Source organism: Engystomops pustulosus, chromosome 5 (assembly GCF_040894005.1).
Source record: "Engystomops pustulosus chromosome 5, aEngPut4.maternal, whole genome shotgun sequence".
In the NCBI taxonomy this organism is placed as follows: Eukaryota; Metazoa; Chordata; class Amphibia; order Anura; family Leptodactylidae; genus Engystomops; species Engystomops pustulosus.
Window position 1 is genome coordinate 201,319,653 of NC_092415.1, and position 21,967 is coordinate 201,341,619.

The window sequence follows — 21,967 nt, forward strand, 5'->3', positions numbered from 1 at the left end:
TACGCTACCCTCTAGTCAGCAAGAACCAATCAGCGCGAACCTTGCACTCCGATTAGCCAATCACAAGGCACGCTTCTGGCGTGGCGTAGAGCCCACACCCGCCATCTTGGAACCTGGCAAACGTCTTTAACCGTCTTCTTTTCTAGTTCATGTATTATTACTAAAGGAACCGCGCGATTACAATGAAAAGTAGATGAAAGAAATAGAGTTATAAGAGAAGTTTTAAAATAATGGCGGCTTTTAGATTTTTCTCATCGGAACCATAGTTCAAGCGGAACCTTTGCGCAACCACAGGGGGAATCATTGGAGTGATGGACCGAGGCGCATGCGCATTCTGGAATTTAGGATCAGCGACGTAGTATTGATTAGTCATCTGAGTGACATCCATGGTGGGCGGGGTCAGTGGTGTAGACGAGAGCGGAGGTCTCCAGTCCCCCTGGCATTGAGGTAAGTGGGTCTGGGGGGCGGTGGGTAGAGGGTCGTCCTGGGTAATACTGGATGAGGTCATTGTGTTCTAAACCACCATATAAACTTATTGCTACCAGATCTAGTTCACGATTTCTCCGATTTTGCTTATCCTTGCGCCTTGTTGACGCTTGGACGCCACTTTTTTACAGTTTCGACATAGAGATTTGTCAGAATGTGGCGCAGAGTCATCATTTACCTTCATTAATAGTCATTGTAGGCAACACCGCGAGGTCCTGGTCCTATACGACATTGTCCCCAGTCATGGCCGGGATCTACGTATAGTGAGACCGCAGCGTATTGTGCGCCCTAATGATGGAGAGTGGAAAGCCGCCCTCTAGTCCAGAATCTAAAAATAGTTTCCATAGCAACATCGCACAGCATCATGTACCTTTGACCCTAAAAGGTTTTCATTATTATTATCTCACATTTTAGCTACTTAAAGTTCTGCGATAAATGGAAGATTCTAACCAGCTCCGGTATCATACCCCAGAGCTGCACTCACTATTCTGCTGCAGGTGCAGTCACTGTGTTCATACATGACATTACTTATCCTGTACTGATCTTGAGTTACATCCTGTATTATACCCCAGAGCTGCACTCACTATTCTGCTGCTGGTGCAGTCACTGTGTACATACATGACATTACTTATCCTGTACTGATCCTGAGTTACATCCTGTATTATACCCCAGAGCTGCACTCACTATTCTGCTGCTGGTGCAGTCACTGTGTACATACATGACATTACTTATCCTGTACTGATCCTGAGTTACATCCTGTATCATACTCCAGAGCTGCACTCACTATTCTGCTGCTGGTGCAGTCACTGTGTACATACATGACATTACTTATCCTGTACTGATCTTTAGTTACATCCTGTATTATACCCCAGAGCTGCACTCACTATTCTGCTGCTGGTGCAGTCACTGTGTACATACATGACATTACTTATCCTGTACTGACCCTGAGTTACATCCTGTATTATACCCCAGAGCTGCATTCACTATTCTGCTGCTGGTGCAGTCACTGTGTACATACATGACATTACTTATCCTGTACTGACCCTGAGTTACATCCTGTATTATACCCCAGAGCTGCACTCACTATTCTGCTGCTGGTGCAGTCACTGTGTACATACATGACATTACTTATCCTGTACTGATCTTGAGTTACATCCTGTATTATACCCCAGAGCTGCACTCACTATTCTGCTGCTGGTGCAGTCACTGTGTACATACATGACATTACTTATCCTGTACTGATCCTGAGTTACATCCTGTATAATACTCCAGAGCTGCACTCACTATTCTGCTGCTGGTGCAGTCACTGTGTACATACATGACATTACTTATCCTGTACTGACCCTGAGTTACATCCTGTATTATACCCCAGAGCTGCACTCACTATTCTGCTGCTGGTGCAGTCACTGTGTACATACATGACATTACTTATCCTGTACTGATCCTGAGTTACATCCTGTATTATACACCAGAGCTGCACTCACTATTCTGCTGCTGGTGCAGTCACTGTGTACATACATGACATTACTTATCCTGTACTGATCCTGAGTTACATCCTGTATTATACCCCAGAGCTGCACTCCCTATTCTGCTGCTGGTGCAGTCACTGTGTACATACATGACATTACTTATCCTGTACTGATCCTGAGTTACATCCTGTATTATACTCCAGAGCTGCACTCACTATTCTGCTGCTGGTGCAGTCACTGTGTACATACATGACATTACTTATCCTGTACTGATCCTGAGTTACATCCTGTATTATACACCAGAGCTGCACTCACTATTCTGCTGCTGGTGCAGTCACTGTGTACATACATGACATTACTTATCCTGTACTGATCCTGAGTTACATCCTGTATTATACCCCAGAGCTGCACTCCCTATTCTGCTGCTGGTGCAGTCACTGTGTACATACATGACATTACTTATCCTGTACTGATCCTGAGTTACATCCTGTATTATACTCCAGAGCTGCACTCACTATTCTGCTGCTGGTGCAGTCACTGTGTACATACATGACATTTCTTATCCTGTACTGATCCTGAGTTACATCCTGTATTATACTCCAGAGCTGCACTCACTATTCTGCTGCTGGTGCAGTCACTGTGTACATGCACAACATGAAGTCCCACCAATGGAATTCTTTATGATATATATATTTTTTTAATAAACTCTTCTTCCAAATGTGGGAATTGTCAAAATGAACCTTTTTAAAATGTATTTTTGTCATTTTATTTAAAGGGCCAGCTACACAGCTGCACAATGTTCAGCTTTTTCCGTAAAAGCCAAGATACAAAGAAAAACCCAGCACCAGACAAGGAGAATGATGGTTTTGTTTTTTTGGGTAAGTTGTTAAGCAGTTAAAGGGATTGTCCCTTAAAGTACACTAGTGACAACATAGAGGCATAACTCACTAACTAAAGGTTAGAGACACTTTCTCATGCATTATTCTTTTTCTTTGGGTATGTTGTTAGTTGCAGCAGGGCTTTAATATATGGATTTATATTCCATGATTGTAGCTTCTTCTAGTACACTGGAGGTGAGTTTTCACACTGCTGGGCGCTCTGCAGCCAGTGTTATGTGATGTCCCTGGAGAGATGTGTAATCAGACCTTTGTGTATGTTGTTAGTAGGAGCAGTACTGTTATATATGGATTATATTCCAAGTTCTGAGTGCACTGGGGGCTTGTCCTCACACTGCTGTGCTCTTAGATCTCTGTGTTGAGCTGCTTTACGGCCATTTACCTCTGCTCTGAGTTACTGTTTAAAGGACACCTGTCATCAGGTCTCTGCCACTTGTCCTGTCACTACTACCTGTTGGAGCAGCTCACAAGGATCCATCCCAGCCTTTATCTAGTTATTTCATACATTATTCATTGTAAAATCATCTATTCTTTATCATGTAAATGAGGCTGGTCACATGGTCAGAGGCAGTGATGTCACTCCTGTTACCCCTCCCCTCTCCTCCCCCCGCTCATGTCTGTGTGTAATGTATAGTAAAGCATTGCTAGTGTGAGTGCTGTACCTGCTGACATGCTGCATCCTCCTAATATACAGGTGAGAGACACAGACATCAGCTACACATGAATCTGACATGTTCTGCTATAACATGGCTGCCTGGAGCTGCTGTATCTCTCCTATACACACACACACATGCACACACAGGCTGCAGGGGGCGTGGCCACCAGCACCAGGAAGCACATCATTATACAGCCTCACATCATTATACAGGCTGTCAGTCAAGCACTGGGGGTGTGGCTGTGCCTCCCACTCATGAATAGAGTGGACAGCTTGAAAATGCTAATGCTTCATTGGACATTTCACAGGTCATTTGCATACAGCTTTAGGACCTCATTGCTTAGCTTTACAGGCATGTAGAGGGACAATGAAGGGATAGAGGCAATGCTCTCTAATGGCAGTTTATGAAAATATATTTAGTTTAGGGGGGTTATTTTGCATGACGGGTTCTCTTTAAGTATTCAATCAAAATCCTGCTACAGCGTTTACTCAGACATGAGTGGCTCTATATTTTCGGTGGAGATGGCTACGTGCGCAGCAGTGTGAGGACAGACGAGAAGGAGGCGGAGGATATATGTACCCGGTTTCCATGACACTTTATATAGTATAGTAAACTTTATAGGTGGTGAGGGTTCTGGTTCTGTACTGCATACATTACTCAATGTGGGGGGAGACCTGTGTCCTGAGTACTTACCTGCTTCCAGTGCAATTCCCACCTGTCTGACTACAGTTCTAGAAGGTTTAACCCTTTATATCACGAGACTGGCTTCTAATCTATAACGTCAGTAACTTTTCAACAAACTTTGGATGAACCCTTAGCACAAGTGACTACACGAGACTGTGTAATGTACGTTGTCGGAGGAAATCGCCTCTCGCCTTCCCTGGCTCTAATCCTTCCACCTGGCTTCCTGATGGGATGAGTCAGTTTTGGTTCTAAATATCCCCTAACTTTTTCAGGTGTGAGTTCTAAGCTTCATTCACTGCCATGGGACTTTCAGAGCAGACACGCCATTTACGTTGGGCAGTGTAAGGAATATTTGACCCCTGTTCTTGTGATCGCACAGGGTCACAGAGGTCAGACCTCTTAGGTCAACAAACGGACACCTTTCCCCTATACTTTGGATAGGAGAAGTTTTCATGTGAACGACAGGGGACTGCGTAACGTAACAGGGCATGGATAGAGCGACTACTCCATAGCACCACAGGGGGGCAGCGCTCAGATATCACATTGTGTGCGTGATTATTTCTATGGAGCTTTCATCAGAGAATCCACAACCCTTCTTACACTAAACCTGTCTCCATATCCTGCAGAGTCCGGTGCAGCCTCTAGTCCACCAGGACTGATGAGTCCGACCCCAGCCATCTTCTGGGACATGGTTTATAGGTGGTCCGCACCCCAGTATCTATGGCATATCACATATACTGAGAGCCGAGACCCTCCTGATTCATATACTCTTATAACGCTCCAGCACTATTATAAACCTTAGGCTCCACATTGTGAAATTCAGGGGGGTTTGGCGACAAAAACAAAGTACTGCTGAGTGTGGAGGCAGAGATTTACCTGTGTTTGTCTCAGTGTCTGGGACATTGTTATAGGAACCTGTTTGTCCAGGAGAGGAGCGGCTTCTAATGTTGATCTGCTGGCACAGACCGGGCAACGGCCATTATATCCGCTCAGCAGCTACATAAAAGGCTAAAAAGCTACATAAAACACTTGCTTAAAGGAAATCTACTTTCAAAATCCATCCTGATAAACCCGTGACATTTACTGATAGATCCAGGCACCGGGACTGCGGTAATCTTCATAAACTTGTTATCCATGGCATCCTCCCTTTCAAAATCAACTTTTAAAATTACGCTAATGAACCTGAAGTTATAAGGGGGGAATTTACCAGAGCCCCCTCCATTCTGTAGCTTCACAGACTGTTACACTGTCTCCTGCTCAGCACCTCCCTCTGCCTGCTGTAATCTCACACATCTCACAATCTCGCTCCAGTGTAAAATCAGGTATCGGGTCAATGTATGGACCAACATATGTTACGGCTGATTCACCTAAAGTTCACCGTTTTTACCTTAAAATTGGAATGAAATTCCTGGAATTCCGGCGTGTGATTAAGATTCTGATGATACTGTCACTGGAAATGTAGCGCAGCGTGATTCACTAAGCTGAAACATGTGAAATAGCTGAAATAATTGGACATATTAACTTTTTATCATCTGCTTCACCCCTCATGTGTTCTGCAATAACAACTGTAATACAGGAGGAGATAAGTGTCCGACTGCTAGGACCCCCCCCAGAGATGATAGGACCAGCAAGGGAGAGACATGAGATATTACTGTCCAAGAAGCCCATAGATGGGACATCACCCCCTGTATGTTCTCCTCTCCCCTGTGACATCACACGTGGCCCCCTGTATGTTCTCCTCTTCCCTGTGACATCACACGTGGCCCCCTGTATGTTCTCCTCTCCCCTGTGACATCACACGTGGCCCCCTGTACGTTCTCCTCTCCCCTGTGACATCACACTTGGCCCCCTGCATGTTCTCCACTCCCCTGTGACATCACGCATAACCCCCTGTACGTTCTCCGCTCCCTAGTGACATCACACGTGGCCCCCTGTATGTCCTCCTCTCCCTTGTGACATCACGCATAACCCCCTGTATGTTCTCCTCTCCCCTGTGACATCACACGTGGCCCCCTGTATGTCCTCCACTCCCCTCTGTGACATCACACGTGGCCCCTGTATGTCCTCCTCCTTTCTGTGACATCGTAAGTGGCCCCCTGTATGTCCTCCTCCCCTCTGTGACATCACACGTGGCCCCCTGTATGTCCTCCTCCCCTCTGTGACATCACACGTGGCCCCCTGTATGTCCTCCTCCCCTCTGTGACATCACACGTGGCCCCCTGTATGTCCTCCTCCCCTCTGTGACATCACACGTGGCCCCCTGTATGTCCTCCTCCCCTCTGTGACATCGTAAGTGGCCCCCTGTATGTCCTCCTCCCCTCTGTGACATCGTAAGTGGCCCCCTGTATGTTCTCCTCTGTGACATCACACGTGGCCCCCTGTATGTCCTCCTCCCCTCTGTGACATCACACGTGGCCCCCTGTATGTCCTCCTCCCCTCTGTGACATCACACGTGGCCCCCTGTATGTCCTCCTTCCCTCTGTGACATCGTAAGTGGCCCCCTGTATGTCCTCCTCCCCTCTGTGACATCGTAAGTGGCCCCCTGTATGTTCTCCTCTGTGACATCACACGTGGCCCCCTGTATGTCCTCCTTCCCTCTGTGACATCACACGGGGCCCCCTGTATGTCCTCCTCCCCTCTGTGACATCACACGTGGCCCCCTGTATGTCCTCCTTCCCTCTGTGACATCACACGTGGCCCCCTGTATGTCCTCTACTCCCCTGTGACATCACACGTGGCCCCCTGTACGGCAGGTTCAGTATAGACTAATCCCGGTAAATCTACATTTATTGCAAACAAATGTTCCTAATCTTAGGCAAATTCTAAGGAGACGTCTGATCCGGAGATTAACTGTTCTGATGATTTGCAGATTATTTCTCCACTTTGTGATGTGAAGGTTTTTTGTAATGAAAAGATTTGTAAGTCCTTGAGTGCGGCCGCGGGCAGACACTGTCTACACCCAGTGCCAGCATGACCCGGGCGTGTTATGGGAGTCACCGCGGGGTGAGACATATGGTCTATTAAGATATTATAGAGGGGAAGCCATCTATAACTCCGGGTCCTGGAGGACTCTTTCTTTGGGCTTAGAGTGCAGCAGTGGTAGCTGAACCCCTGAGCTCCCCCTAGTGGTGGCTGCTGATTGACATAGTTCTATAATTCTAGAGGATCCTCCATAGACCTCTTGTACAATATTGCTGAGAATCCAGATACAGATACAGTCACTGATCAAGAAAACAGCTAAAATATGAGATTCTTATCTTGAATATTGCACCAGAAGTCTGTTTTTAGGTGCTATAGAACAGAAGATGGGGGCTTCTGAAGTGACCTTCCCCCTGCAACCACTAAACTTGACTCCTCTCATATGAAAATGGGATGAGAAGAGTCATATTTCCCTGACTTTGGGAGGGTTTTTTTTTTAATGGATGCACCACTTTACCAGAGCAGGAGTGCTCGGTGCTTGCATGGCGCTGCTATAGGGACCATAGAGCGGAAGATACGGGAGAGCAGCGGGCACTGTATGTGTAGGGTTCATGGTTTTGTCTTCAGCCGGATTACATACGTCAGAGATATCACCAGGACTTACTATGGAATGTATACATAGGAATGCATTTAAAGGGCCACTAACCCTGCATTATATGGGGAGACACAGCAAGCAGAGATCTTACTGTACAACTATGGGAAACTGAAGGGCCAAAAACTTAAATTTAAACTAGGACTTTGGCTAAATTAACTGGGGTCCCTGAGCAGATACAAGACCACCGGGCTATACACACAGCAGGACACAGTCTATATGATGGCAGCCTCCCTGCAGTGCCCCCACTGGAGGAATGAAGAATTACATTTCTATTGAATGAAGAGTCCAACCCCACTCTATGGAAGATCAGCTGCAGTAGCTTGGTTTGGCCACTAAGCAGGAAACGGCGCTGCGTAATTCCTGTTTCACTCCCAATTCACACCACAAGCATTAGAATAAGGACCTATTCTCAAAATATAAGCCTGGAATATAAATCCATATACTACAGTCCTGCTGCTACTAACAATATACACAAAGTTATGATTATTTGTATCTGGGACAATATGTAACACTTGCAGAAGAGGACACAGAACACAGCAGTGTGAGGACCCGCCCACAGTGCACTTTGAGAAGCTATAATCCTGGAATGCAAATTACAGTTTCACAGTCCTGCTGTTACTAACACCATGCACAAAGGTATGATTATATCAAGATATATATATATATATCTTGTGGGACAGTACCTAACCCTGCCACTAGAGAACACAGAGCACAGCAGTGTGAGGACATACCCACAGTGCATTTGAAGAAGCTACAACGCTGGAATATAAAACCAAACATTTCACAGTACTGCTGACACTAACAACATTCGCAAAGGTCTGATTACACATTATAACACTGGCTGCAGAGAGCACAGCAGTGTGAGGACATGCCTCCAGCAGACTCGGAGAAGCCACAGTCCTGCTGCTACTAAAAATATTTACAAAGGTACGATTGTGCGTTTCCCCAGGGACATTACTTAACATTGGCTGCACAGAGCACAGCAGAGAAGCCACAGTCCTGGAATGTAAATCCATTTATCACAGTCCTGCTGCTACTAACAACACAAAGGTCTGATTACACATCTCTCCAGGGACAATACATAGCACTGTCTGCAGTTCCAGATTCTTCTGTGTCGACTTTTCTATAGCCCTGTGTCTACTGAATGACAGAAGTTTTGCAGTTGATTATTGTTATTATTAATCAGTGTATCAGATTTTGCCTATAGATCCTGTAAAATTTCTTTGTGTTTTTTTACAGGACAGACTCCTGCAGAGCTCCGAGACGCTGCACCCCCATATCCCGGGAGCGATCTCTCCTACACTCTGCCTTACCAGGTAATGTAGGTCCTCAGGATCCGCAGCAATGCTTCATGGCCTTGGGTCACAGCCAGCGTCCCCGAGTCTTTCACAACTAAAAGCTTTGGAATCCAAGAAAGGTCAATGAATAATGGAAGTGTCTGAGTGTCAGGTGACCCACGTCCCCGGGAGCTCACAGCGCGGACAACACAAGGAATTCTCATGTCCAGGAGCCGCTGTATTATAGTAGTTATATTCTTGTACATAGGGGGCAGTATTATAGTAGTTATATTCTTGTACATAGGGGGCAGTATTATAGTAGTTATATTCTTGTACATAGGGGGCAGTATTATAGTAGTTATATTATTGTACATAGGGGGCAGTATTATAGTAGTTATATTCCTGTACATAGGGGGCAGTATTATAGTAGTTATATTCCTGTACATAGGGGGCAGTATTATAGTAGTTATATTCTTGTACATAGGGGGAGGTATTATAGTAGTTATATTCTTGTACATAGGGGGCAGTATTATAGTAGTTATATTCTTGTACATAGGGGGCAGTATTATAGTAGTTATATTCTTGTACATAGGGGCAGTATTATAGTAGTTATATTCTTGTACATAGGGGGCAGTATTATAGTAGTTATATTCTTGTACATAGGGGCAGTATTATAGTAGTTATATTCTTGTACATAGGGGGCAGTATTATAGTAGTTATATTCTTGTACATAGGGGGCAGTATTATAGTAGTTATATTCTTGTACATAGGGGGCAGTATTATAGTAGTTATATTCTTGTACATAGGGGGCAGTATTATAGTAGTTATATTCCTGTACATAGGGGGCAGTATTATAGTAGTTATATTCTTGTACATAGGGGGCAGTATTATAGTAGTTATATTCTTGTACATAGGGAGCAGTATTATAGTAGATATATTCCTGTACATAGGGGGCAGTATTATAGTAGTTATATTCTTGTACATAGGGGCAGTATTATAGTAGTTATATTCTTGTACATAGGGGCAGTATTATAGTAGTTATATTCTTGTACATAGGGGGGAGTATTATAGTAGTTATATTCTTGTACATAGGGGGGAGTATTATAGTAGTTATATTCTTGTACATAGGGGGGAGTATTATAGTAGTTATATTCTTGTACATAGGGGGCAGTATTATAGTAGTTATATTCTTGTACATAGGGGGCAGTATTATAGTAGTTATATTCTTGTACATAGGGGGCAGTATTATAGTAGTTATATTCTTGTACATAGGGGGCAGTGTTATAGTAGTTATATTCTTGTACATAGGGGGCAGTAATATAGTAGTTATATTCTTGTACATAGGGGGCAGTATTATAGTAGTTATATTATTGTACATAGGGGGCAGTATTATAGTAGTTATATTCTTGTACATAGGGGGCAGTATTATAGTAGTTATATTCTTGTACATAGGGGGCAGTATTATAGTAGTTATATTCTTGTACATAGGGGGCAGTATTATAGTAGTTATATTCCTGTACATAGGGGGTAGTATTATAGTAGTTATATTCTTGTACATAGGGGGTAGTATTATAGTAGTTATATTCTTGTACATAGGGGGCAGTATTATAGTAGTTATATTCCTGTACATAGGGGGCAGTATTATAGTAGTTATATTCCTGTACATAGGAGGCAGTATTATAGTAGTTATATTCCTGTACATAGGGGGCAGTATTATAGTAGTTATATTCCTGTACATAGGGGGCAGTATTATAGTAGTTATATTCCTGTACATAGGGGGCAGTATTATAGTAGTTATATTCTTGTACATAGGGACAGTATAATAGTAGTTATATTCTTGTATATAGGGGGCAGTATTATAGTTGTTATATTCTTGTACATAGGGGGCAGTATTATAGTAGTTATATTCTTGTACATAGTGGGCAGTATTATAGTAGTTATATTCCTGTACATAGGGGGCAGTATTATAGTAGTTATATTCTTGTACATAGGGGGCAGTATTATAGTAGTTATATTCCTGTACATAGGGGGCAGTATTATAGTAGTTATATTCTTGTACATAGGGGGCAGTATTATAGTAGTTATATTCGTGTACATAGGGGGCAGTATTATAGTAGCTATATTCTTGTACATAGGGGGCAGTATTATAGTAGTTATATTCCTGTACATAGGGGGCAGTATTATAGTAGTTATATTCCTGTACATAGGGGGCAGTATTATAGTAGTTATATTCTTGTACATAGGGGGCAGTATTATAGTAGTTATATTCTTGTACATAGGGGGCAGTATTATAGTAGTTATATTCTTGTACATAGGGGGCAGTATTATAGTAGTTATATTTTTGTACATAGGGGGCAGTATTATAGTAGTTATATTCCTGTACATAGGGGGCAGTATTATAGTAGTTATATTCCTGTACATAGGGGGCAGTATTATAGTAGTTATATTCCTGTACATAGAGGCAGTATTATAGCAGTTATATTCTTGTACATAGGGAGCAGTATTATAGTAGTTATATTCCTGTACATAGGGGGCAGTATTATAGTAGTTATATTCTTGTACTGAGCAATATCTATATACACATGTTCTACACACAGTATAATAATGCCCCTATGTACAAGGCAGCTCCTCCTGTGTTCTCTCTGTCTCTAGATGGTATTGTATTGCGGATTCTATGTAGTGGTGTTTGGGACATATATCGCTCGGTCATGTTGTGCAGGAACCATGTACAGATGTGCTACATGTAGTCATACGTGTGTAGATGACGGATGTGATGTGCGTAGTTTAGCTCTATGTGCTGAGTCTGCATTTACACTTTAGCATCAGACTTGAAGCCACTGGAGAGCTAAGAATGGCGAGAGATGGATACGCAGAGGGTGCAAGGGGTGTGACGGAATTGAACTAGATACAAAATACAGAAATGTAAATTCATGATATAATGTTTGGATACGAGTCGGATAGATGGAGGGAGATGGATGTGATAATAGTAGGTGTGATAGATACATGTGAGATACATGGATGGTACCAGGGGGATATGAGATTCTGTAATAGACAGGTTTCCAGTTGTCAGGCCCTTAGTAAATGCTGTTGTGTAATTGTCTCTGTGTCGCCTTTCTCTGCAGTTCTTTTATTGGTTTCTTTCTTTTCCTTTTAGTTGCCACCAGGGAACTTCCCTCAGGTGACCAGCAGTGACCCGGGGTCTCCCAGGACGAGCAGCCAGGTGTCAGAGGGTGGCCCTGCTATGGCCGATCTGCTGAACGACATCCCCTTCATCCTGGCCCCCCACGTGCAGGTGGTACAGAACATCTGCCAGGAGCTTCCGGAGCCGCTCCATGTGTACAGCCCAGATGAGACTTTTGCCAGATTCCATTACGACTTCACCCTGGAGAACTCTGTGCTGTGCGGACTCTGAGGCCTCGCTGTGACTACTCTCATCATCCAGGCACTTTATATGTGTGATCGGTTCTCATCACGTCTCTGCTGCTGTCATCACCCACTAATGGCCTCCATACTAATAATACCGCCATTGTGTGCTCACTATCATTGTATATAAGGACACACGAGTGAACAACTTTCATTTCAATAACATTACTTATCCCGTACTGATCTCATCCCCACCCCCCCAAAAATTCACTCATTGCTCTCTATTTAAAAAATAATTCATAGGTTTATATTCAATTTTTTGGGGACTTTTTTTTATGTATTTATTATTTTGTGTCTACAGCTTTTATTCAGAACTATGTGTCACTATGGTTACAGACTACAAACAAAGTATCGGTCATATTAAGGCTTTAAGGGTTAAATAAAGTTTTTGAAATCAAGAAAAATTTATACCAATGTTTTTATTCATCCCATATGTTTCTGTACCATATATACAATGGGTTTTAAATGTATTGCAAATATATAAAACTGAGTGTGTATATATATATTTCTCCCTTTTTTAGTCTCCTTATCAGTAAATATGGAACTTCTGGTTGTGATTTCTTCTCGGTGTACCTACAGATGTTCTGTAAAGGCCTCAGACGTTTGTTAGAGAACATCAATGAACAAACAGGTTCATGAAATCCAAGGAGAACAATAGACCGCTCAGGGATAATGCTGTGGCACAGGGCACAGCAGGGTTAGGAGTTGTGCTCCTGGTGCACAATCCAACATCTGTTACAGGAAGTAGTATGAGACAACTACTAACCTCCTAAGACAATGGCGCCCACTGCTGGCTCAGATAAGAAGTCCAGGGTCACTGGAGGAGCCACAGAGATCCACAACTCAGGACTCACAACTCCACAAATCAGCAACAAGAAGCAGAGGAGACCACAACTTATACAACACTGCACCTCCCCTGACAACACCTCCAGCCTCTAGATGTATAAAGAAGAATAGAGGAACCTCCAGCCTCTAGATGTACAAAGAAGAATAGGGGAACCTCCAGCCTCTAGATGTACAAAGAAGAATGGAGGAACCTCCAGCCTCTAGATGTACAAAGAAGAATGGGAGAACCTCCAGCCTCTAGATGTACAAAGAAGAATGAGGGAACCTCCAGCCTCTAGATGTGCAAAGAAGAATGGAGGAACCTCCAGCCTCTAGATCAGGGGTAGGGAACCTATGGCTCGGGAGCCAGATATGGCTCTTTTGTTGCCTGCATCTGGCTCTCAGACAGATCTTTTATAAATAGTGATGGCTGCTGTGTGTCATAGACTGATCACTGGATACAGGCAGCGATGTTACCACTGCCTACGTTCTTTGTACGGCCCAGGTGCCATTGCCACCATCGTCTAAACCTGGGTCAAAGAGAAGAGCGTGGGAGCAATGGGGAGCTGGCTGCAGGGAGCGCTGGAAGTGAATATTCTTTTTTTTTTTTGCTGTGGCTACCTATCTACTGGGGGGCATGTGCTGTGGCTACCTATCTACTTGGGGGCATGTGCTGTGGCTACCTATCTACTGGGGGGCATGTGCTGTGGCTACCTATCTACTTGGGGCCATGTGCTGTGGCTACCTATCTACTTGGGGCCATTTGCTGTGGCTACCTATCTACTTGGGGCCATTTGCTGTGGCTACCTATCTACTTGGGGGCATGTGCTGTGGCTACCTATCTACTTGGGGGCAAGTGCTGTGGCTACCTATCTACTTGGGGGCATGTGCTGTGGCTACCTATCTACTTGGGGGCATGTGCTGTGGCTACCTATCTACTGGGAGGCATGTGCTGTGGCTACCTATCTACTGGGAGGCATGTGCTGTGGCTACCTATCTACTGGGAGGCATGTGCTGTGGCTACTTATCTACTGGGAGGCATGTGCTGGGTATCAGGATTTGGAGTAGTGAACCCCCTGAACAGACGATGATGTAAGAAGACACCTGGGACCAGGATCTAAGTGGCACCTGGTTTTCAGCAGAGCCCGCCGCAAAGCAGGATGATCTTGCTGCAGTGTGGTATCACCAGGTCGTTCCAAAGGCACGACTTGTCGGCAGTGGCAGCCAAGGTCGAGGTACAGGATCACTAAGCAGTCTCGTGGTCAGGAACAGGCAGACGGTCAAGGCAGGCAGCAATGAGGTCTGGGGCAGAGCAAGAGGTCAGGGCTGGCAGTGAAGGAGCAGAAACAGGAAAAGGTCCGGGGTTAACGGGAGGTCAACACTTGGGAAGGAAACACTGTTGAAAGGTTCCTCATAGGCATGAAGCACTAAGATCTGGCGGGGAATGCTGGGAGCTGCCAGTCGTTATTGGAACCCAGAAAGTAGTTAGCGCCAATCAGCGGCATGCTGGCCCTTTAAATCTGCGAGTGCCGGCGCACAATCTGGCCAGCCAGGACAGGAGCAGGAACGTGGAGAGGTGAGTGAGCTCAGAAAGTGACACTTAGACGACCCATCAACTGGGGGGCATGTGCATATTGTACGGCTCTTCCGGAATAACATTTTAAAATATGTGGCATTCATGGCTCTCTCTGGCAGAAAGGTTCCTGACCCCTGCTCTAGATGTACAAAGAAGAATGGGGGAACCTCCAGCCTCTAGATGTGCAAAGAAGAATGGAGGAACCTCCAACCTCTAGATGTACAAAGAAGAATGGGGGAACCTCCAGCCTCTAGATGTACAAAGAAGAATGGAGGAACCTCCAGCCTCTAGATGTACAAAGAAGAATGGGGGAACCTCCAGCCTCTAGATGTACAAAGAAGAATGGGGGGAACCTCCAGCCTCTAGATGTACAAAGAAGAATGGGGGGAACCTCCAGCCTCTAGATGTGCAAAGAAGAATGGGAGGAACCTCCAGCCTCTAGATGTGCAGAGAAGAATGGAGGAACCTCCAGTCTCTAGATGTGCAGAGAAGAATGGAGGAACCTCCAGCCTCTAGATGTACAAAGAAGAATGGGGGAACCTCCAGCCTCTAGATGTACAAAGAAGAATGGAGGGACCTCCAGCCTCTAGATGTACAAAGAAGAATGGAGGGACCTCCAGCCTCTAGATGTACAAAGAAGAATGGAGGGACCTCCAGCCTTTAGATGTACAAAGAAGAATGGGGGAACCTCCAGCCTCTAGATGTGCAGAGAAGAATGGAGGAACCTCCAGCCTCTAGATGTACAAAGAAGAATGGAGGAACCTCCAGTCTCTAGATGTGCAGAGAAGAATGGGGGAACCTCCAGCCTCTAGATGTACAAAGAAGAATGGGAGGAACCTCCAGCCTCTAGATGTACAAAGAAGAATGGAGGAACCTCCAGCCTCTAGATGTACAAAGAAGAATGGGGGAACCTCCAGCCTCTAGATGTACAAAGAAGAATGGGGGAACCTCCAGCCTCTAGATGTACAAAGAAGAATGGGGGGAACCTCCAGCCTCTAGATGTGCAAAGAAGAATGGAGGGACCTCCAGCCTCTAGATGTACAAAGAAGAATGGAGGGACCTCCAGCCTCTAGATGTGCAAAGAAGAATGGGAGGAACCTCCAGCCTCTAGATGTGCAAAGAAGAATGGGGGAACCTCCAGTCTCTAGATGTGCAGAGAAGAATGGAGGAACCTCCAGTCTCTAGATGTGCAGAGAAGAATGGAGGAACCTCCAGCCTCTAGATGTACAAAGAAGAATGGAGGGACCTCCAGCCTTTAGATGTACAAAGAAGAATGGGGGAACCTCCAGCCTCTAGATGTGCAGAGAAGAATGGAGGAACCTCCAGTCTCTAGATGTGCAGAGAAGAATGGGGGAACCTCCAGCCTCTAGATGTACAAAGAAGAATGGGAGGAACCTCCAGCCTCTAGATGTACAAAGAAGAATGGAGGAACCTCCAGCCTTTAGATGTACAAAGAAGAATGGAGGAACCTCCAGCCTCTAGATGTACAAAGAAGAATGGAGGAACCTCCAGCCTCTAGATGTACAAAGAAGAATGGAGGAACCTCCAGCCTCTAGATGTACAAAGAAGAATGGGGGAACCTCCAGCCTCTAGATGTACAAAGAAGAATGGGGGAACCTCCAGCCTCTAGATGTACAAAGAAGAATGGGGGAACCTCCAGCCTCTAGATGGACAAAGACGAATGGGGGAACCTTCAGGATTCAGATGTGGAAACAATGTGTGAAGCAGTGGATATTACATGATATTATTGTGTTTTGGAAAGATTATGTAGAGACATCTGCCCCCTGGGACAATCCGCCCTGTAAACAAGATCTATTAACCGTTACGTAACCACCAGGGGGGGTCTGCACCTGCACAGACACCGTTTTCCAAAATTAGAAAATTTTTTTTATACACATTCATTTTTTTTTAATAAAATTTGTGTCTTTTATGATGTGAATTACAAGAATAAAGGAGGTTAACGGGTCAGAGAACAGAGAACCTGCAGATGTTGTTAGCAGATGAGATCCACTTTATTACCATCAACAGCTGCTTGGCTGTTACAGTTGCATCTGAGCTTCCTGCCCACTCGTGAATGCACTGATCTCTACAGGACTAGCTATGTATGGGACTGTGTCTTAAAGGGACGGATCACTTAGATATTGGTAACAGTCACTATGCAGGTTCTGATTTGGCATCCAATGTGACGGATGTAATAATAATAATAATAATAATTCCTGTATTTATATAGCGCACACAGATGCTGCAGCACTGCACAGAGTTTGCCAAATCAGTCCCTGTCCCCAATGGGGCTCACAATCTAATCATCCTACCAGTATGTTTTGGAGTGTGGGAGGAAACCGGAAGACCCAGAGAAAAACCCCACGCAAACAAAGAAAGAACATACAAACTATTTGCAGATGTTGACCCTGAGACTTGAACTCCAAAACCCAGCGCTGCAAGGCTGTAATGCTAACCACTGAGCCACCGTGCTGCCCGATTTCTCCTCTTTCACTTCTTCTGTCCTTCAAACCAATAAATAAATGCCATATAGAAGCCTTAATTAGCAGAAGGAACCTACCTTGGTGGCCACAAACCAATGAAGCATTGAAGAGATGATCTTCAATTTGAATATGCAAATTAGTCTTCAAGTGCAATTAGACAGATGTAAATATCACAATTCTTCACCCTTATCCTCCTGCTTTTATTTGTCATCGACATTTCCAGTCTAAATCTGCATCGCAGCTATCTGTAGGCAAGCTTGGTCTGCATTCCCAGGCTCCAGGCCTGTCCTCACACTGCTTTGCTCTTAGCTCTCTGTATGTAACTGCGCCACAGCCCCTCCTTTCTGCTTCCTCTAGTATTCTGGCAGTAGCCTGCTCTAGCGCTTTCCTGGAGAGGAGCAATTCTACTACTAAGGTCTGAGTACACATCTCTCCAGGGGCAATGCATTACACTGTATATGGAGAGCACAGAGCACAGCAGTGTGAGGATACTCCTGCAGTGTACTTGTAGAATCTACAATCTTGGAATATACATCCATATTTCACAGTCCTGCTTCTACTAACGACCTACACAGCGGTATGATTAAACATATTTCCAGGGATGATACATAACACTGGTTGCAGAGAGTACAGAGCACAGCAGCGTGAGGATACTCCTGTAGTGCACTTGGAGAAGCTACAATCCTGGAATATAAATCCATATATCACAGTCCTGCTGCTACTAACAAGATACAAAAAGGTCTAATTACTCATTACTCCAGGGACACTACCTAACACTATTTGCAGAGAGCACAGCAGTGTGATGAGGTCCACCCGCCACCACCTCCCCCCAGTGTACTCGGAGAAGGATAGTGGTATGATTTACACATCTCTGTACGGACAATACTGAACATTGGATGCAGAGAGTACAGAGCAGAGTACTGTGAGGATACTCCTGTAGTGCATTTGGAAACTTTACAATCTTGGAATATGTATTCATATTTCACAGTCCTGCTTTTACTAACAACCTACAGTGCGGTATGATTAAACATATTTCCAGGGACAATACATAACACTGGTTGCAGAGAGTACAGAGCACAGCAGTGTGAGGACAAATGGCCAAATCCTGCCATATAAATCTGTAATATAAATCCATATATCACAGTCCTGCTGCTACTAACAACATACAGAAAGGTCTAATTACTCATAACTCCAGGGACACCACCTAATACTGTTTGCAGAGAGCACAGCAGTGTGAGGAAACACCCCCAGTGTACTTGCACAAGCTACAATCCTGGAATATAAATCCATATATCACAGTCCTGCTGCTACTAACACACACAAGGTGATTACACATGTCTCCACTGACATTACACAACACTGGCTGCAGTATGTAGGGTCACACCTGCTGACAGATCCCTTTAAATATATATTCTGCCCCCCTTGCACGTGCTCTGTGTGTTTTCCCAGGCCTCAGAGCACGGGTCCTTATCTCTGCGTTCCTAGTTATATAAGTGCCATGGAGGATCGGGGCCGGACACTTCCTCCCAGTGCTGTCGCTGTATTGACTTTGCACAGTTTGCATTCCATGGAAAGGACACTTGTTAGTTTTGCCAAAGCAACCTCTCAGCTTATCGCCTAAAATAGCTGGAACATTAGTCATGAGAGTTTGCCGGTTTTTACACAAAGACAGATGGTATCGCACCAGCATGAAAACTGTAAACATTTGCTCCTGCCGGATCGCTCTGACGTATTCAGCATGTACAAACAGGCTCGATGTGAGGGCACCGGCGGAACGGATCCCATTCACTATAGACAAGAATGCTCTAGTGAGAGAATCCGACCCACAGGAGGACAATGTCTATTCTATTACATAATTACCTCCTCATCAACCAATCACATGTGATATTACATCAGCTGCTGCCAATTACCATGAAGGGCACAACCAATAATAACAGAATATAAAGAAAACACACCAAACTTACCTAGAAATAATAATACTGCCCCCTGCGTGCAAGAATATAACTACTATAATACTGTCCCCTGCGTGCAAGAATATAACTACTATAATACTGTCCCCTGCGTGCAAGAATATAACTACTATAATACTGCCCCCCTATGTACAAGAATATAACTACTATAATACTGCCTCCTATGTACAAGAATATAACTACTATAATACTGCCCCCTATGTACAAGAATGTAACTACTATAATACTGCCCCCTATGTACAAGAATATAACTACTATAATACTGCCCCCTATGTACAGGAATATAACTACTATAATACTGCCCCCTATGTACAAGAATATAACTACTATAATACTGTCCCTATGTACAAGAATATAACTACTATAATACTGCCCCCTATGTACAAGAATATAACTGCTATAATACTGCCCCCTATGTACAAGAATATAACTACTATAATACTGCCCCCCTATTTACAAGAATATAACTACTATAATACTGCCCCTATGGACAAGAATATAACTACTATAATACTGCCCCCTATGTACAAGAATATAACTACAATAATACTGCCCCCTATGTGCAAGAATATAACTACTATAATACTGCCCCCTATGTACAGGAATATAACTACTATAATACTGCCCCCTATGTACAAGAATATAACTACTATAATACTGCCCCTATGTACAAGAATATAACTACTATAATACTGCCCCCTATGTACAAGAATATAACTACTATAATACTGTCCCTATGTACAAGAATATAACTCCTATAATACTGCCCCCTATGTACAAGAATATAACTCCTATAATACTGCCCCCTATGTACAAGAATATAACTACTATAATACTGTCCCTATGTACAAGAATATAACTACTATAATACTGCCCCCTATGTACAAGAATATAACTATTATAAAACTGCTCCCTATGTACAGGAATATAACTACTATAATACTGCCCCCTATGTACAAGAATATAACTACTATAATACTGTCCCTATGTACAAGAATATAACTCCTATAATACTGCCCCCTATGTACAAGAATATAACTCCTATAATACTGCCCCCTATGTACAAGAATATAACTACTATAATACTGTCCCTATGTACAAGAATATAACTACTATAATACTGCCCCCTATGTACAAGAATATAACTACTATAATACTGCCCCCTATGTACAGGAATATAACTACTATAATACTGACCCTATGTACAAGAATATAACTACTATAATACTGCCCCCTATGTACAAGAATATAACTACTATAATACTGTCCCCTATGTACAAGAATATAACTACTATAATACTGTCCCCTATGTACAAGAATATAACTACTATAATACTGCCCCCTATGTACAAGAATATAACTACTATAATACCGCCCCCTATGTACAAGAATATAACTACAATAATACTGCCCCCTATGTACAAGAATATAACTACTATAATACTACCCCTATGTACAAGAATATAACTACTATAATACTGCCCTCTATGTACAAGAATATAACTACTATAATACTGCCCCCTATGTACAAGAATATAACTACTATAATACCGCCCCCTATGTACAAGAATATAACTACAATAATACTGCCCCCTATGTACAAGAATATAACTACTATAATACTACCCCTATGTACAAGAATATAACTACTATAATACTGCCCCCTATGTACAAGAATATAACTACTATAATACTGCCCCCTATGTACAGGAATATAACTACTATAATACTGCCTCCTATGTACAAGAATATAACTACTATAATACTACCCCTATGTACAAGAATATAACTACTATAATACTGCCTCCTATGTACAAGAATATAACTACTATAATACTGCCCCCTATGTACAGGAATATAACTACTATAATACTGCCCCCTATGTACAAGAATATAACTACTATAATACTGCCCCCTATGTACAAGAATATAACTATTATAATACTGCTCCCTATGTACAGGAATATGCAACATCCCCCACCGGGGCCTAGCCCTTTGAGGTGAGGCCTGGAGACAGCCGGGGCCCACGGTACCGGAGTGGCTGGCGGTTGCGGCCTAAGCACGCTATCGTCACGGTGCTTGGTACGGGGGAATCGGAGGGCTGTCCTACAGCCTGGCAGGTCTCCAGCAGGGTGGTGTTGGCAAGAAAAGATGAGGGAGCGGCTGCTATAGCGGATCTCCCTGGGGCAACCCCTTAATGTCCCGAGTGTGAGTCTCTGGGTGATGGACAGGGTGCCGGTGATGAAGGCAGCCGTATTAGCAGGGACCAGACGGAGACAGAAGTTGAAGAAAACAACTTACAGTTCTTTATTTGAACCGCAGGAACCGCAGCAACGTGCCTTTAACAAGTAGATGGAGTGCTGAGATGTGAGTTGGAGGGAGCCTCAGGAGATAGTTCACCAGCCTGGATGTAGAGGGCAGGCTGGGAGGCAGCTGTGTCCTGGTAGGAAGCTTCAGCTTGTCCTGTAGGGCTTCAGGTATCACCTTCAAAGGTAAGATGATACCCCTTTTCCTCACTACACTAATTCTAGTCTGATGCTCCACTCTTCAGAGGCAGGGGCTAGGCTCTTCCTGCTCTGGTATGGGCTAGACAGAGATTACTCACTCACTCACTGATTCTCCTAGGATTCCACACTAGAATAATCATC

The 21,967-nt window shown here is 43.9% G+C and overlaps 1 protein-coding gene across 1 annotated transcript; it reads left to right on the top strand.

Moving 5' to 3' along the window:
- Positions 1–283: 283 nt before the first annotated feature.
- On the top strand, positions 284–12,869 carry UMAD1 (UBAP1-MVB12-associated (UMA) domain containing 1). Its single transcript, XM_072154365.1, has 4 exons — positions 284–447; positions 2,731–2,833; positions 9,005–9,081; positions 12,197–12,869. The coding sequence occupies exons 2-4, from the start codon at positions 2,752–2,754 to the stop codon at positions 12,452–12,454; spliced, it is 417 nt and encodes a 138-aa protein (XP_072010466.1). The 5' UTR covers positions 284–447; positions 2,731–2,751; the 3' UTR covers positions 12,455–12,869.
- Positions 12,870–21,967: the final 9,098 nt, after the last annotated feature.

What these genes read in the sequence shown, in the direction of transcription:
- UMAD1 (XM_072154365.1), top strand. Translation starts at nt 2,752, where the DNA reads ATGTTCAGCTTTTTCCGTAAAAGCCAAGATACAAAGAAAAACCCAGCA. An exon ending in TGATGGTTTTGTTTTTTTGG is followed by an intron (nt 2,834 to 9,004) that starts GTAAGTTGTTAA and finishes GTTTTTTTACAG; the next exon opens with GACAGACTCCTGCAGAGCTC. An exon ending in CCTACACTCTGCCTTACCAG is followed by an intron (nt 9,082 to 12,196) that starts GTAATGTAGGTC and finishes TTTTCCTTTTAG; the next exon opens with TTGCCACCAGGGAACTTCCC.